Genomic DNA, 17,398 nt, shown 5'->3' with positions numbered 1-17,398 from the left:
TTATAGATTGTACTTTTTATATCTCTTTTCTTCTTTCTTTCTTTTTCTTTTTTATTATCTTTTTTTCTTTCAAGTACTTTTTTCTTCTAATACGTATGGATTTTTTTACATATATTTTATTGTTAATCACTTTATAAATTGTTTATGTAAGGTATTTAGATATATTTATGACTTATATTTTTCAATTTTTTAAAGATTCTTAAAAATTTTAATTAAGCCTATACTCAGCTCTGGGAAGATTGGGGGGGATGGAGAGGGAGGGCTGGGGTGGCTGGGCGAGGGTTGTTTTTTTTTTGTTTTTTTTTGCTTTTTGTAAAAATATCTAAAAATTTTCAATTAAAAAAAAAGAAGAAGAAGTGATAGAGAAGTTGTTGGAATATTCATGAACAGGAAGAGTCATGTGGTAACTCAGTCAGCCAATGTGAAGAAAGTACTACTGAGTCTGTGCAAAAGAGTATTGAGTTAGGAGCTGGATTTCCAGTCTCAGGTTTGTCTCTGGTCTGTCTCTGTAAGAAGTCTTCATTAAGCTATGTTGCTGTAAAGAAGAATGGTATTGTAAATATTTTTATATAAATATAAAGTTATTTGAATCAGCTAAATGCAGTCAACTGTGAGAGCTTCTGATTTATTTTTTACCAATAGAGAAATTAAAATTTTCTAACAGGTTATGGGCCCAGAGCTTACTAAGGACTGCATTGTAATTTAAAGCTAGAAGAAATTGCCTGTGTTTAGAAAGTATAAGAACAAGGCAGAATTAGCAGAATAGCTGCAATGGAATTTAAGGAAAGCTGTGTGCCTCATTTGGGCCAGAAGAATTACATTGTATGGGCTGCAAAAATGGAATGTTTGCTGAAAGCAAAAGAGCTGTGTTATATTGTTGAAAATCCACCACAAGTATTTGCAGCTGCAGATCAAAAAAGCCATGATCAAGCAATGGCTTATCTCATCTTGAATTTAGATGATGCACAATTTCTAAATGTTGCAAATTTAAAGACTGCAAAGGAGATTTGGTTGAAGTTGAGAGCTGTGCACCTGAATGTTTCTGCATGCAATATAGTGCAATTGTCAAGAAAACTTTACAAGGCCTATTTCCAACCAGGTGAATCTGTGGAACAGCATTTAAATAAAATGCAAAGTTTATTTTTGGACTTAGAACAACGTGGGATTAAATTCCCTGAGTCCCAGAAGGTTTTATTGGTGTTGAACGGTTTAGAGAAAACCTGGGACACAATTTCTGCAATATTTGAGTGCAAAGAAGAGCAAGACTTAAATTTTGAGGCTTTAAAGGCATGTTGGCTTAATGAAGAAGAAAAACGCCATTTTAGAAGCAGCCACGAGGAGGAGAAATTCCTGAGGAGGAGGTCCAGACTGCAAGTCTCCAGAGAAGAAACAAGCAGATCAGACCCGGACCAAATTGCAACAAAGAAGAGATTTTGCAAGCAGAGAGCTGCTCAGCAGGAAAAGACTTGCTACATTTGTGGAGCGAGCACACATTTGCAAAGGAACTGTTTGCAGAAAAACTGTTTGCAGCAAAGGACATTTGTGCAACCAAAAAGGACTGCTTTGCAAAAGGAACATTTTGGTGTTGCAAAAGTTTGCTATAGCAACAACAGAGACAAGTGGCTAATAGATAGTGGGGCAAGTCAAACAATTGTTAATGACTGCAAATTATTTTGCAGGTTTGTTCCAGTAGCACAAGAAGCTGTGGCTTTGGCAAATGGCCAGAAAGCAAAAGTCATCGGAAGAGGTGATGTAAAAATTCCATATTTGGAATCAAAGTTTACCAATGTGCTTTGTGTACCTGAGATGGAACATAATTTGTTAAGTGTGTCTAATTTAGACAAACAAGGTTTTGAGGTCATTTTTGTAAATGGGAAATGTCTCATCAAAAGAAATGGGAATATTTGTGCAGAAGGCATAAAGGAAGATAATCTATATGTATTGCAGGGACAAAAGGTTCAATGTTCCCATATATTTAAGAATGTTGCAGAGCATGATTCATGTGTTCATCTTCTACATAGAAGACATGACCATGCAAGCTTTAAAGTTTTGCAGCAAATGAAAGATTTTGGAGAAGGGCTAAATTTGAAGGGATGCAAAATATTTGGACTGTGCCGAGCCATTTATCAAAAACAAACGGCACAACTTATAGTTAATGGTGGTTTATCAGAGGTATTTCCAATTGAAAAGGGGACCAGACAGGGTTGTCCATTGTCGCCTTTGCTGTTTGTTTTACCCTTGGAAATTTTGCTGATCAACATTCGGGAATCATCGAAAATAAAAGGAATAGAAATTAATAAAAATGATTATAAATTAAGGGCTTTTGCAGATGATCTGGTTGTTACTTTGTCTCAGCCAATTCATTCTGTAATGGAGTTGCTACAATTGATAAATCAGTATGGACAAGTTTCAGGTTTCAAGATTAATAACAATAAGACTAAAATATTGCTCCAAAAATGACCAACTTGGATAAGGAGACTTTGGTTAGATTGACAGGTTTTGACGTTGTTAATAAGGTAAAATATTTGGGGGTTATTTTATCTACTTCCAATGTAAAACTGTATAAAAACAATTATGAAAGGTTGTGGGTTAAAATACAAAAGGACTTAGACAATTGGAAAAAGTTGTAATTGTCCCTATTGGGGAGAATAGCAGCGATTAAAATGAATGTTTTGCCAAAGTTTCTTTTTTTATTTCAAATGATACCTATTTTAAAGAAAGAAGCAAATCTAGATGAATGGCAGAAAGGTATCAATAAATTTATTTGGGCAGGGAAAAAGCCAAGAGTAAAACTTAAAATTATGCAAGATATATGAGAGAGAGGTGGACTCAAGGTACCGAATTTGAAATTGTATTATGACGCTGTGGTTTTAACATTAATTAGTGATTGGGTTAACTTAACAAAGGTATATATACTCCTTTTGGAGGGGTGGGATTTACTTTATGGATGGCATGCCTATTTAATTTATAATAAAAAGGTTGACAGGGTTTTTAAGTCTCATATCTTAAGAACTTCTTTACTTCGGGTTTGGAAGAAATATTACACAATTGATTCAAGAATTCCATTATGGGCTATTCCATGGCATGCAATAGAAGGAATAAGGAGAGGAGTTAAGATGGATAGTATTTCTTATACACAATTACTTAAGTGGGATCGTAAAAATTGGCAATTAAAATCTATAGATGAACTAGCACAAGAAAATATTATTTACTCATGGTTTCAGTACAGACAATTATTGGAAAGGTGGAAGATAGATTATAATGTGGGTTTGCTTAGAGAGGATGAGAATTTGCTAAAACAAATTAGAGATCAAAGCCGAACCCATATTAAAAGAATTTATGGTGTGTTAGTGGAATTGGATTCAGAAGCAGAATTAGTTAAAGATTGTATGGTTAAATGGGCTCAAAATTTTGATGAACCGATTTCATTAGATACATGGGAGACTATTTGGGTGAGGAATGTTAAATTTACACAAGCCCAAAATTTACGGGAAAATTTCTATAAAATGTTTTATAGATGGCACCTTGATCCACAAAAAATGTCTCGTATGTATTCAAATTTGCAGCCTAAATGTTGGAGATGTGGTTGCTTGGATGCTATGTATTATCATATTTGATGGTCATGTAAAAGTATAAAAGGTTTTTGGATTAAGATATGGTAGAATGTTCAAAGGATTTTCAAAAGAAGAATAAAATTTACTCCACAATTGTTTTTGTTGGGTATTGTTTCTGATTGTGATAACAAAGAAATTATTTTAATGTTAAACTTAATTACAGTGGCAAGGTTGTTAATAGGACAATATTGGAAGAAGGAATTTTTGCCTGCTTTGCAGGAATGGTTTCTTAAAGTTTCTTATTTATCTGAAATGGCAAAAATTTCGGCTTTTTTGAAAGACCAATCGCAAGAGAAGTATCTCTTGGTGTGGAAAAGATGGATAAATTTTATACAATATAGGTATGATATTAGAAAATATTATTTAGCTTTTGAATAATTTATATTTAAAGTTTAAGATATTATTTCGAAGTGTAGAATAGTTTAGTTTTTTCTTTTTTTCTTTTTATTATTTTTTTTATTTCTTTCTTTTCTTCTTTTTCTCTTTCTGTTTTTTATATATAATGGAGTTAATGTATTTAACAATTAGTTTATTGAATGTAATCATATTTGTTTGTGGTTTATTTGCGTTTATAAGTTTTTTCTGTTAAGTTCTAGTTAGCTCTGTATTCAGCTCTGGGAAGAAAGGGGGAGGGTTGGGAGGGATTGGGAAGGGGTTTTTATTGTAAAATTGTAAAAATTTATATAAAAAAATATTGGACTGTGCAGTATGCAAAGCATCGAAGTCAAAGGCATTCCCAGTTAGTAAATGTAGCACAAGACAAACAAACAGAGTTCTAGAGCTGGTCCATGCAGATCTGGTGGGACCTAGGCAAGCCAGTTTGGGAGGAGCAAAATATGCACTGGTAATTGTTGATGATTATAGCAGGTATTCATTTTGCTACTTGCTTAGAGCAAAGACAGAGGTGTTACAACAATTCAAACATTGGGTAAGTTTTGTAGATAGAAGGTACAGACAACAAGTGTGTCAGTTGCAAACTGACAGAGATACTGAATTTATGTCAACTAAATTCCAACAATGGTTGGGGCAGTTGGGGATAAGACACAGACGTACAAATCCTTACACAGCAGCAGAGAATGGTGTAGCTGAAAGAAGGAATGGTGTTTGCAAACAATGAAAGATTCATTGTTAGAGAATTCTGGTCTGAGCAGGTCATATTGGGGAGAAGCCATATTGACAGCCAATTATATAGTTAACAGGCTGTGGAGTTCCTCCATTAATAATACTCCATATGCCATTCTATATGGGAGAAAGCCATCACTGGCACATTTGAGAATTTTTGGAAGTACTGCATGGGTACATATTCCAAAAGCAATCAGAAGAAAGGGACAGCAAAAGGCAAGAAAGCTCAGATTTGTGGGCTATGAGCCAGGGTCAAAAGGATATTGCTTTAGTGATGGAAGTAAAAGAATTGTAATTTCAAGGTCTGCTAATTTTGCAGAACAAAATTGGACAGAATTAATGCAAATTCTGGGTATGTCTCACTTAATGACGGTGATCTTTTTAATGACAACTCATCTAATGATGGAAAAATGATTATAGAAGATGTCAATGTTCAGGGAGGAGAGGCTGAACAAGACATGAAGCCAGAAAGACTTGATACACAGGAGCAGTTAAGGTCAGAGTGATGTAATAAAGGAATTCCACCTGACAGTATTCTGCCAGCAAGGTAAAGGTTTGCAATGTGTGGTATGAGCCAAGAAGTTATAAAGAGGTGTTGGCATTACCAAAAGTTGAACAATAAAGATGGAAGGAAGTAATGGATAAAGAGATGAAATCCATGGGAGACCATGAAGTATTTAAATCAGTGACTTTGCCACAGGGAACCAAAGCTGTGGGTTGTGAATGGGTATATAAGAAAAGGGTATTGCCAAATAATGATATACAGTATAAGGCCAGGTTAGTGGCACAAGGTTTTTCACAATTAAAGAATGTGCACTATGATGAAGTATTTGCGCCAACTGTGAAAAGTGAGAGTATAAGATTAGCACTGGCATTGGCAGCGGCATATAAGCATAAAATCTGGCACTTTGATATCACAACTGCATTCCTCAGTGCTGAGTTAAAGGAAGAAATTTATATGATCCAAGCACCAGGATATGAAATTGCAAAACCTAACATGGTATATAAATTAAACAAGGCTATTTATGGGCCGAAGCAGTCAGCCAGAAACTGGAATATCTGTTTAGATACTGCTTTAAAGGATCTTGGATTTAAAAGTTGCAAAGCTGATAATTGTATATATACTGGACAATTACAAGGACGGAATTGTCTACTGTTATCATTTGTGGATGATCTTTGCTTCATCGCAAAGGATGCATCACAAGTCAAAGAATTTGCTGATAAATTAGGAAAGAAATTTGAATTAAAGAATTTGGGAGAAATAAAAAATTATCTTGGTGTAGAGATACAGAAAAATGAAAACGGTGGTTATATTCTCAGTCAAAGGAGAAAAATTGAGCAGTTATTGGAGAAATATAATATGAAAGATTGCAATACTGCTCCCACACCCATGAGTGCAGATTTTTATAATAGTTTAAGTGTGGACAAAGGTGAAACCTGTGATCAAGAGATATATCACTCGGCAATAGGGAGTTTGTTATATCTATCACAGTGGTCCAGACCAGACATAGCTTGCGCAGTAAGCATTTTGAGTCGTTTTACTGCTACACCTACAAAGTTATATTGGATGGGTGTAAAAAAGGTTCTCAGATATTTAAAGGGAACTATAAATTTGGGTCTTCAAATACAGATTACTGAGGAATTGAAATTAAAGTGTTATGTCGATAGTGACTATGCAAATGGGGCAGGTCTTAGCCCAGTTTAATGGGATGAATTTGAGTCTGTGACCGCTGAGGATGTTGACAGAGCAGTGAGAGCGATGAGCGCCTCCACTTGTTTATTGGATCTGTGTCCTTCCTGGTTGGTCTCGGCTGCCAAGGAGGAGACACGAGGCTGGCTCCAGGTGTTGAACAATGCTTCGTTGAGTGAGGGGTCTTTCCCGCAATCCTTGAAGGAAGCGGTTGTGAGGCCCCTTCTCAAGAAGCCTACCCTGGACCAGGCTGACTTAAATAACTTCCATCCAGTCTCCAATCTCCCCTTTTTGGGGAAGGTTTAGAGAGAGTGGTGGCACTCCAGCTCCGACAGTCTTTGGATGAAGCGGATTATCTAGACCCTTTTCAATCTGGCTTCAGGCCCGGCTTCAGCACAGAAACTGCTTTGGTCGCGCTGATGGATGATCTCTGGTGGGCCCAAGACAGGGGTTATTCCTCTGTCTTGGTGCTACTTGACCTCTCAGCAGCTTTTGATACCATCGATCATGGTATCCTTTTGCAACAAGTTGAAGGGGTGGGAGTGGGAGGCACCGTTTTACAGTGGTTCTCCTCCTACCTCTCTGGCCGGTCACATCAGTATTGGTGGGAAGGCAGAAGTCAACCCCAAGGCCCCTTGAATGCGGTGTGCCGCAGGGGTCGGTCCTCTCCCCCCTCCTATTTAACATTTACATGAAGCCACTGGGTGAGATCATCAGACAGCATGGGGTGAGGTTTCATCAGTATGCTGATGATACCCAGCTATATATCTCCTCCTCGAGCTCTCTCAGTGAAGCGGCTGTGATGGGCCGTTGCCTTGAAGGTCTGGATGGGGTTTAACAGACTCAGGCTCAATCCTGATAAGACCAAGTGGCTTTGGATGTTGCCTCCCAAGGATCATGTTGACTGTCCAGTTTTGACTCTAGCGGGGGAGCGGGTTCGCAACTTGGGTATTCTCCTTGATCCACAGCTAAATTTGGAACATCATTTGACGGCTGTGGCTGGGAGGACCTTTGCACAAGTTCGTCTGTTGCACCAGTTGCGACCTACCTGGACCAGGAGGCTCTACTTACAGTCACTCATGCCCTTGTCACCTCACGTCTGGACTACTGCAACGCGCTCTACATGGGGTTACCCTTGAAAAAGTATTCGGAGACTACAGTTGGTCCAGAATGCAGCCGTGTGAGTGATAGTGGGTGCTCCTCTATACACCCACTCCTCCGTGAGCTGCACTGGTTGCCTATTGGTCTCCGGGTCCAATTCAAGGTGTTGGTTATTACCTTTAAAGACCTATATGGCTCAGGGCCAGGCTATTTGCAAGACCGCCTACTACCTCATAGTTCCCTTCGTCCAGTTAGATCCCACAGGCTGGGCCTCCTTCAGGTCCCGTCGGCCAAGCAGTGCCATTTGGCGGGGCCGCGGAGGAGGGCTTTCTCTGTGATTATGCCCATGTCTTAGAACCAGCTCCCCCCGGAGATTAGGACCGCTCCCACCCTGTTGGTTTTCTGTAAGCTGCCTAAGGCCTGGCTTTTCCGGCAGGCTTGGGGTTTATAAAATCTGACCCCTGGATGACTGTCATTGTACTGTTTGTTTTGTCATGTTTTATGGTGTTTTTATTGTTAGCCGCCCAGAGTTCTGTGGGAGTGGGGCAGTTTATAAATTTTAAAAATAAAATAAAATAAATAAATGATATAAACACAAGGAAATCAAATTCTGGGATTATAATATTGTTTGGAGGGACTCTGATTGGATGGAAGTCCAGAAAACAAACAATTGTTGCTATTTCAACAGTGGAAGCAGAGTTTATTGCTTTATCTGAATTGTGTTCTGAAGTAACATGGTATGTACAGTTGTTGCAAGATTTAAATATTAATGTAAAAGAATCTGTAAAGGTATTTGAAGACAATGCTGCCTGTATAAAAATGGCAACTGGGGACAGGGTGAAGAACAGAAATAAACATGTAGACATTAAGTATTGTAATGTCAGGGAAACTGTAAAAAGAAAATTGATTAGTTTACATCATTGTTCTTCTGTGGATAATTTGGCAGACATGATGACTAAACCATTGGGTAGTGTTCACTATGGAGAATGTGTTAAGTCAATAGGTCTGATGTCTCTTCCTGTCATGAAGGGAGGAGTGTTGGAATATTCATGAACAGGAAGAGTCATGTGGTAACTCAGTCAGCCAATGTGAAGAAAGTGCTACTGAGTCTGTGCAAAAGAGTATTGAGTTAGGAGCTGGATTTCCAGTCTCAGGTTTGTCTCTGGTCTGTCTCTGTAAGAAGTCTTTGTTAAGCTATGTTGCTGTAAAGAAGAATGGTATTGTAAATATTTTTATATAAATATAAAGTTATTTGAATTAGCTAAATGCAGTCAACTGTGAGAGCTTCTGATTTATTTTTCACCGATAGAGAAATTAAAATTCTCTAACAGAAGTTGAAGTTGCTAGAACCTTGGTTGAAACTGACCACGTCATGCTGAAATTCAATATAATGCAAACATAAACAATAGAAAATAATCCAACCAGAATCTTAAACATCAAAAGAGCTGATTTTAACAAACTCAGAGAGAACCTAGGAAAGATTCCATGGACGAAAATCCTAAAGGGGAAAACAACGCAAGAAGCATGGGAAACTCTGAAAAATATGATCATAAAAGCCCTTCCTAGCACAAAACAAGAAATTCAAGAAGATACCAGCATGGCTTCACAAATCTCTCTCTGACAAACTGTAAGACAAAAAGGACAAGTACAAAAAGTGGAAAGAGGACACATAACTAAGGTTGATTATCAGCAGAAAGCCAGAACTAGCTTTCATCTAGTAACTACTTCACTTCAGATTTAGAAATGAAATTGTATATAAAGGAAGCAACAGGCAACAGGGAGAAAGCAGAACTGCTTCTCATTCTTTGCATCAGTCTTCACACAAAAAGAAACTATAGCTCAACATACCCAAAAAACTACTGCAAAAGACAAACTAGAAACAAAAATTAAAATAAGCAAGAAAATGGTAAGAGAACACCTATCCAACCTTGATGAATATATATCACTTGGACCCAACAGATTACATCCCAGAATTCTGAAGGAGCTGGCAGATATTATCTCAGAACCATTGTACCATATTTTTCAAAAATCCTGGAACATCAGAGAAGTACCTGATGATTGGAAAAGGGCTAATATTATTCTCATCTTCAAGAAAGGGAGAAAATCAGTCTAACATCAATACCTGGGAAGATTCGGGAAAAGATAATCAAAAAACAGATCTTCAAACAACTAGAAGCAAACAAAATTATAACCAGTAGCCAGCATGGGTTTGTCAGAAACAGATCATGTGAAACCAATCTTATTTCATTCTTTGATAAAGCGACTAAATTAGTAGACCAGCGAAATGTTGTGGACATAGTATACTTAGACTTTAGTAAGGAATTTGACAAAGTAGACCACAACCTGCTGCTTAGTAAGCTAGAAAAAAATGGGATAGACAACAACATCATCAGATAAATCTGTAGCTGGCTGACAAACCATACTCAGCGAGTAGTCCTCAAAGGTACTACATCCACATGGAGAGAAGTAAACAGTGGCGTACCACAAGGCCCCATCTTAGGCCCAGTACTCTTCAATATATTCATTAATGACTTAGATGAGGGAATAGAAGAGGAACTCATCAAATTTACAGATGACACTAAACTGGCAGTAATAGCCAACACCCCAGAAGACAAGCTCAGGATCCAAAAAGATCTTGACAAACTTGAACAATGGGCCCTATTCAACAAAATGAGTTTTAATATGAAGAAAAGCAAAGTTTTACATTTAGACAGGAAAAAACAAATGTTTAAGTACAGATTAGGCAAGAACTGGCTCAAAAACAGCAACCTTGGAGTCCTAGTGGACAATCACTTGACTAGCCAGCAGTGTGCAGCAGTGTGCAGCAGCAGCCAAAAAAGTTAATACAATCCTGGGTTGTATAAACAGAGGCATAGAATCAAGATCACGTGAAGTATTAGTACCACTTTACAAAACCCTAGTAAGACCACACCTGGAATACTGCAACCAATTTTGTTCATCATACTACAAAAAAGATGTTGAGGTCTTCAGGCCTGGAGACTAAAACATATGAAGAACAGCTGCAGGACTTGGGTTTGGCTAGTCTAAAGAAAAGAAGAAACAGGGGTGACATGATAGCAGTATTCCAGTATTTGAAGGGCTGCCACAAAGAAGAAGGGGTCAAACTATTCTCCAAAGCACCAGAGGGTAAGACAAGAAATAATGGTTGGAAACTGACCAAAGAGACAAGCAACCTGGAATTAAGGAGAAACTTCCTAACAGTGAGGACAATTAACCAGCAGAACAGCTTGCCTTCAGAAATTGTGGACACTCCATCACTGGAGATTTTTAAGAAGAGACTTAACAATCACTTGTCTGAAATGGTATATATTCTCCTGCTTGAGCAGGGGGCTGGACTAGAAGATCTCTAAGGCCTCTTCCAACTGTATTCTATTCTGTTCTGTTCTATTCTAATTTCACAGGTTCAGCTGGATCAGCTTCTTCATTCTTCATGACAGTGCTGCTTATTACCTTTAAAGCCATATAAGGCATGGGACTAGGTTATTTGCAGGACTACCTCTCCCTAAGATCATACAAGATAATGTATCATCCTACCAAATCAGATACATTAGGCATGATCCTAGTCCTTGTCCTTAAATATCGCCATCTTAGGGAATCTAGAAAGTTTGGCTTTTCTTTGGTAATTCCTGCTCTATGAAATTCATCCTAAAATTGAAAAGTCTTCACTCTTAAAATTTCCAAAAAGAATTCGAGCCTTAGCCTCCCCCCCCCAAAAAAAAATCCGATGATTTTTTGGTGATCTAAGGTGATCTAAGTTTGGTTTTAATATTTTATTGTAGATAAATGTTTTATATTTTGGTTAAGAGCAACACACAGTTTGGTATAGGATCAACTACTACATAAATGTTATAAAAATAAATAAATGTCCGTATATCAATCAGGAAATGAGTTTGTTTGTACTTCTGGGACAAGCAGTTGTAATAAATTTTCCTTTCCCTCTCTAAAGCTATTAATTTTATGCTGTAACAATCAACATTTTGAGCTGTTTAGCAACCTTTAGCCCTGCTATTCCTTCTGTTCAAAGTTTATGAAAGACTAAGTTCACCAACCTATGATTTGTACCTATATTTACTGTAAGCCTATTTACTTACTAATTGAAAGTAATACTGACCGGGTTAGTTTTCTTCTTTATGGCATGTGTATCTATTTGCCCATTAATCTACCTATAATCTTGGTTATTCCTCTTTATTTGACAAGTTGATATTCTAGGTGTTGTTTAAAGAATGTTACTTGCATGGTTCCCACATACTGTATCTAGAAAGAATCTTTTCAAGATGAATGTATGGAAATGCAGTGATGCAATCATGTCTATTCTGTTCTCAAATAGACCCTCTTATAGTATCTGCTAAAATGTTCTGAGTGAGATATGTCCCTTAGGCAAACATAATTGGAAAACTATATAAAATGTTTAAAAGTATACTTGTACAGAGTTAAAGATATCAGCCATTCTACAATAACAGAAATGTATGCAAACTTTACTTACTGACACATTTCGGTGAAGGTGACCATCCATTCTTTGTACATTCAACCACCTTTTCTCCATTGGTTGGTTCAAAAATAAATCCACTGTCACACTGAATTCGAATTAGATCCCCATCATGGTATGTAGTTCTTTGAGGTCGGAAAGAACCATTCAATATTCTTGGAGAGTTACATGTAATTTCTAGAGAAAATAAATCATATAATATATTGAAAAAAGAAAATCTTGCACTCAGATTATGGGCATTTCTTTCTATTAGCACAAAACAATAACAAATATATCCTTCACTTTGGTTTTGAATTGAAATATGAAGCTACAATTTAATGTCCCCATACTTGCTATTCACTCCCACTGTCAATCCCAGTAGTATTTTCAACCACCTGCAGGTTGCAAATTAGGGGCTCCACATTGTAGTGGTTACTGTCCTGCCTAAAGTTCCAGTTCCAGTTACTGGTGACAGGGGTAAAGAGGTCAGGCCCTCAAATGCTCTGTGATGGAATCTGCAGTTTCTTTTTCCATTTCTGTTCAAATTCTGCTCAGCATTAGGATCTATCCATGATGATAGCTCTCAGGTAGAAGATAACTAAGAACAATATAGATGGAGTCCATTACGGTGACAATGGATGCACTGCTGGAAGATCTGAAGGACAGATTGGGACAGATTTCCTAGAGAAAATCAATATATGTAATTGCTGAGAAGGGATACCAACTTCCTAACTGTAATTAATTAATTTTCTCTTTCTGGGATTGCCCTGGAGGTACCTTGGAAAAATCAGCTTGTCTATACTTTAATACCCTGTATGCTCAGTCTGTATGTTACACCACTGCTATGTTACACCACTGCTGCAGTTGGTTCTTGCCCAAGTGTGGGGTATCTATGTCATTGAATTTTCCAAATAACCATGGGTTTCTAACCTGGATGGCACAACAACATATTACAAAAGCTATCAGATTGGTCAGGGTGTGATATCAGGTCTTTTCCTTGCAGCTCCCTTCCTTGGAAACAACTGCTTTAAATTGAGGATGACAGTCACTCTCCTGTAGGAGATGCCCAGGCTGAGCTCAAGGGAGGGATCAAATGCATCATCAGTCTCGAGTCCATTCATACTCATAAGAGGTTTAAGCCCAATCCACCTTGAATTCTGTGACTCTTATCTACCGTCAGTTTGCTTTGCCTGTTAGTAGTTCATATTCTTGTAGTGAGCTTTAGCATGCAATAAACCTATATTTATTTATACTGCTTGGACTATAGATTTCCTGTGCTTCATACCTCTGGCTTTCTTAAACCTATTAGTGAATGTAGAACCAAAGATATTGTGTCTATATGTGTGCATTTTTCTTATGATTTAATCTTTGTCATTATATTATTGAATTTTATTTTTAATTATTTTGTTATTTTACTACCTGTAAATTGCCTAGAATCCACAAGGATCAACATGTTACAGAAATGGCATGTATGAATAAACAGAAACATCTCCATGAAGTTCCTTTGATGCCTGTGGTGGAACGGATGGTTCTGGGAGAGGCTGAACTGCTAGAAATATGAAATGTCCTTCACTAGATATCTACTAATCTGTTAGTATTAAAATTAGAAGCACAGAATTATTCTTTACCAGTAACTAAAGAGGTTCCTATAGTCTTCTTAGAAACTGACTTGGAATTTCTATTAGTATTGAAATTTAGATTTTGATATGGTAATATTTTATAAATTCTTTAAAAATAGAAACATGCAGTAGCTTAGCTATGTTAATGAAAGAGCAGACTTTTGGGGGAAAGCCTGAAGAATGCAGTGTGAAGTTTTTTCACTAACTTAGCCATGAAATGGCCAAAGGGTGTGTCTTTCATTGCACTACTCTCTTTCTCCAGCAGTCTGCAGCCTTTCAGGTTGTCCTATTTCAACTACATCTCAAGAAATTCCATTGGGCCCTTGCAGAATGGAAAACTCAGCCCAGCCAGGGAGATTTCAGAGAGATAAAAATATCTGTAGCAGTAAAGGACATATGTAAATAACTGCAATTTATTCCATGTTTATTAATGATAAATAGGCACAAACTGAAGAGCTTTGGCTCTGTATTATGACAGCAGGGTTATAAAATTAAACTTTTAAGTCACCTTTGCATTTAGGAATCACGGGTGATGTCCCATCACACTGGAGTACAAAAACTGATTGGGAAGAATTTGCTGCTAGGACATAACCTGTTTTACAAGTCAGCTCAATAGAATGATCACGTTGCAGAAATATATTTTCAGGTGCATCCATTCCATCTTTAACTTGTATCATCTGCCTTTCCAGTTCAGTCCTGGAGATCACACAGGGATCTGAGGTGAAAGGAAAGCAAATCCTGTGAGAAAAGGCTATCAGGATACAAATGCATCATATAATCTTGTTGCAAAATTCTAATAGTAGAATTTAGCTTTCATCTAGTAACTACTTCACCTCAGATTTAGAAATGAACTTGTATATAAAGGAGAGCTGCTGCAAGCAAGAGCAATTAAATGATCTTTATGCAAGAGAGAAAGAAAGAAATGAACCTTAATGAGTAAAAATGCTCATGACAATTGGGGGAAAACTTTCTTTTCTGCTTACCAAGACAAATGGGTGCTTTTGTCCAGGTCCCATTGGCACAAAAAGATCTGTTCTGGCCTTCCATGGCATAATACCTTTGGCATCTGAATTCTACTGAAGAGCCAGACCTGTACTGCTTCTCAGATAAAGTAGTAATGTCTCCGTTTTCTATCCTGGGTGGACCACTGCAGTTTCCACCTCTTTCTATTAAACAGAAAGAAAAAAAAAAAACATTAGGCCTGGAAATGCTAGCCAAAGTTGTTGACATTCCTTAAAATAATAATTGCAAAGAAATTGGTTTGAAATTATTACAGATTCTGCCCAATTTTCCAATAAAATCAGGGACCACCTATTTTTAAAATGGAATTATTTCATACACAAGTTACGTATTTGTGAAACTCAGCTTCAAAACACAACCTACATCTCCACAAAGCACAGCTGAACCAACCGTTCACAACCTCCTTTTATTCTTTTGCTATATGTTGATACACTTTTTTGCTCTATGTTGATCCAGGTAATTACCAAGTTCTTAATAGAACTATATGATATAATGGTGTGTGGAAATGAACTTGGGAGAAAGGGAAAAGAAATGCAGCCAAGCGAACCGTCAGATAAAATGCAACTAAGCTCACCCCAAGTATAGAGAGCAAGCAGTTCAAAAGAGACCTTCCCGTTTTCTTGGACTGTAAATGGCACAAAGGGAAGGAATGTACTTTGGTATTGCAAGATTCTGTTAATGTAATCCTACAGAAAAATAGAATTAACTCATTTGATCCTACATCCTGTCTGGTCTATCTTGCAAGGCTGACACATAATTACTTTCTAATAAAGGCCATAAAGGATAATATTCAGTTAAATTAATTGTGACACATAGAGATGTTAAAATAAATGGTAATGGTAATATCAGTATCGTATAATAGCTCATTCCATTGGAAAAAAGTAAATTCATACATGCAGGATGTGTAATTCTCACGCCATCATGTGTAAATATTTGAAACTTTATATTTTGTTGTTTTACTTGGTTTAAACAACATGCTAACATTCACCAGGTACTCAATATTTTAAGTTTAATCTCTTTGAGCTGATCAGCATAAAAGTCATCCGTCAGTTCTGTAATCATAGCAAAGAATACTTTCTATCTGTAAGTTAATGTAATTGTCAAAAACCCTTCAAGTTAAATTCTTGTATATAAGTTTGCATCATTTCCCTTTTTTATAAATTTTTATTAAACATAAAAACTAACACAAATAGAGCAGAAGAAGGAAGGAAGGAAGGAAGGAAGGAAGGAAGGAAGGAAGGAAGGAAGGAAGGAAGGAAGGAAGGAAGGAAGGAAGGAATTGAGAAGAAAAAAACATATAAAGTAGTATTCAGTTTCCTTTGCAGCAAATATAAGTACATTTACAAAATTCTTTCTTATACTGTGATTTTAAAAAATTATGTCACTTTCCGATTATTTTACAGATATTTCTTTTAAGAGAAATATTTCCATCAGACTGAAAATGTACAAGATTTAGGCTTCCACCTACAAATAAATGATCAAGAGTCAGAGTGACAATTTTAAAAATTATCTATTAATTTATTCTGTTTTTGTATGGCTATAAAATTATCATAATAATTGAAAATTAAATGTCTTCAAGCAAAGAATAATAAAATATTCATGATGGAAATATTCTGAAACCTATAGAATTATTAAATAAAATTATAATCCCAGCCACCTTAATATTAACATGTTAATATTATTAAGTTATTAAGTTAATAATATTAACTCATCCAACCAATTTCAAACACTTTTCATCATGCAAAATATGGGTTTCCTTTAATAGTATAATCTTTGCAATTTTTGAAACAAATTCCTATCCTTACCAATAATATGCCTATCTTCAACCACATGGGATCAATTCAGATGTTTGAGGAGATGCCTCAACATCCTTCTCCAATGTGATGTACTTCAGTTTGTTTTAGATTACAATTGCTAAAATTCTAAGCCAAGATGTGAGTACTTTCACTGAAGAATAAAACACTTTTTAAACAATGTGGTTTTAGAAACAATTGTTCATATTCTTTATGTAATATTAATTAATTTAATTAGTTCTAATCTTGGAAGGAATCCATCATATTGACAGGACGCTTACCAGAGATACATAATGGCAACTCCATGTAACCGTCAACACACATTCTGACTGACGGAGCCACAAGCACATATCCTTCACTGCACTGAAATTGCAGGCTGTGATTACTTTGAATAAGCCGAGCTTTTCTTTGATTCCCAAACACAAACAACTTTTTTGCTGCTAGCTGTTGTCTTGTGATACTGCAGGGTGCTAAAAAAAAACCCAGAAATAAAGTAGATATTCTCAAGGGATGCTGCAGAGATATTTACAACAGACACTTACAAATTTCAGAAATGAGATACCATTGTTGGGAAATTTCCCTATTAACATTCTAAGAAAAAATAAGGTGGATATTCTCAAGGGACATAATTTGTCCATTGGTTTCCTTCTATTCCATCCCCAAGAATATTAGCCTGGTTTACAAATCTCAATTGATAGTTCCAGGCCAAAATCAAACAAGCTAAATTATAGCACAATATTAATGATAACCAAGTTATGATCCTGCTATAGTTTTTAGACTTATAACAGAGGATTAGCTTGCAGGAACATGCCCAAAGGATGATATTGGTTTTTTTTTCACACTAAGAACAAACAGCCCAATTCAGAATCTTATGTAAAGATATTTTGAGCTGTAATGGAAGAAAATTTGAGACAGATGGCGTGCTCCATATTCTGCTGAAATATGATGCAAAA

The 17,398-nt window shown here is 36.6% G+C and overlaps 1 protein-coding gene across 1 annotated transcript in view; it reads right to left on the bottom strand.

Moving 5' to 3' along the window:
- The window catches only part of LOC120301238 (complement factor H-like), a 58,703-nt gene that overhangs the window by 32,807 nt on the left and 8,498 nt on the right, over positions 1–17,398 (bottom strand). Inside the window, exons 3-6 of the mRNA XM_039328189.1 lie at positions 16,727–16,915; positions 14,616–14,798; positions 14,141–14,347; positions 12,032–12,211 (exon numbers count right to left, since the gene is read on the bottom strand). Of these exons, the coding sequence (XP_039184123.1) occupies positions 12,032–12,211; positions 14,141–14,347; positions 14,616–14,798; positions 16,727–16,915 (759 nt within the window). The remainder of the gene's footprint in view (positions 1–12,031; positions 12,212–14,140; positions 14,348–14,615; positions 14,799–16,726; positions 16,916–17,398) is intronic.

The sequence above is a fragment of the Crotalus tigris genome, unplaced genomic scaffold (assembly GCF_016545835.1).
Source record: "Crotalus tigris isolate CLP2741 ecotype Arizona unplaced genomic scaffold, ASM1654583v1 scf7180000024372.1857965, whole genome shotgun sequence".
NCBI lineage: Eukaryota > Metazoa > Chordata > Lepidosauria > Squamata > Viperidae > Crotalus > Crotalus tigris.
Note: the sequence above shows the minus strand (reverse complement) of the source record. Positions and strands in the feature narration are given on the sequence as shown.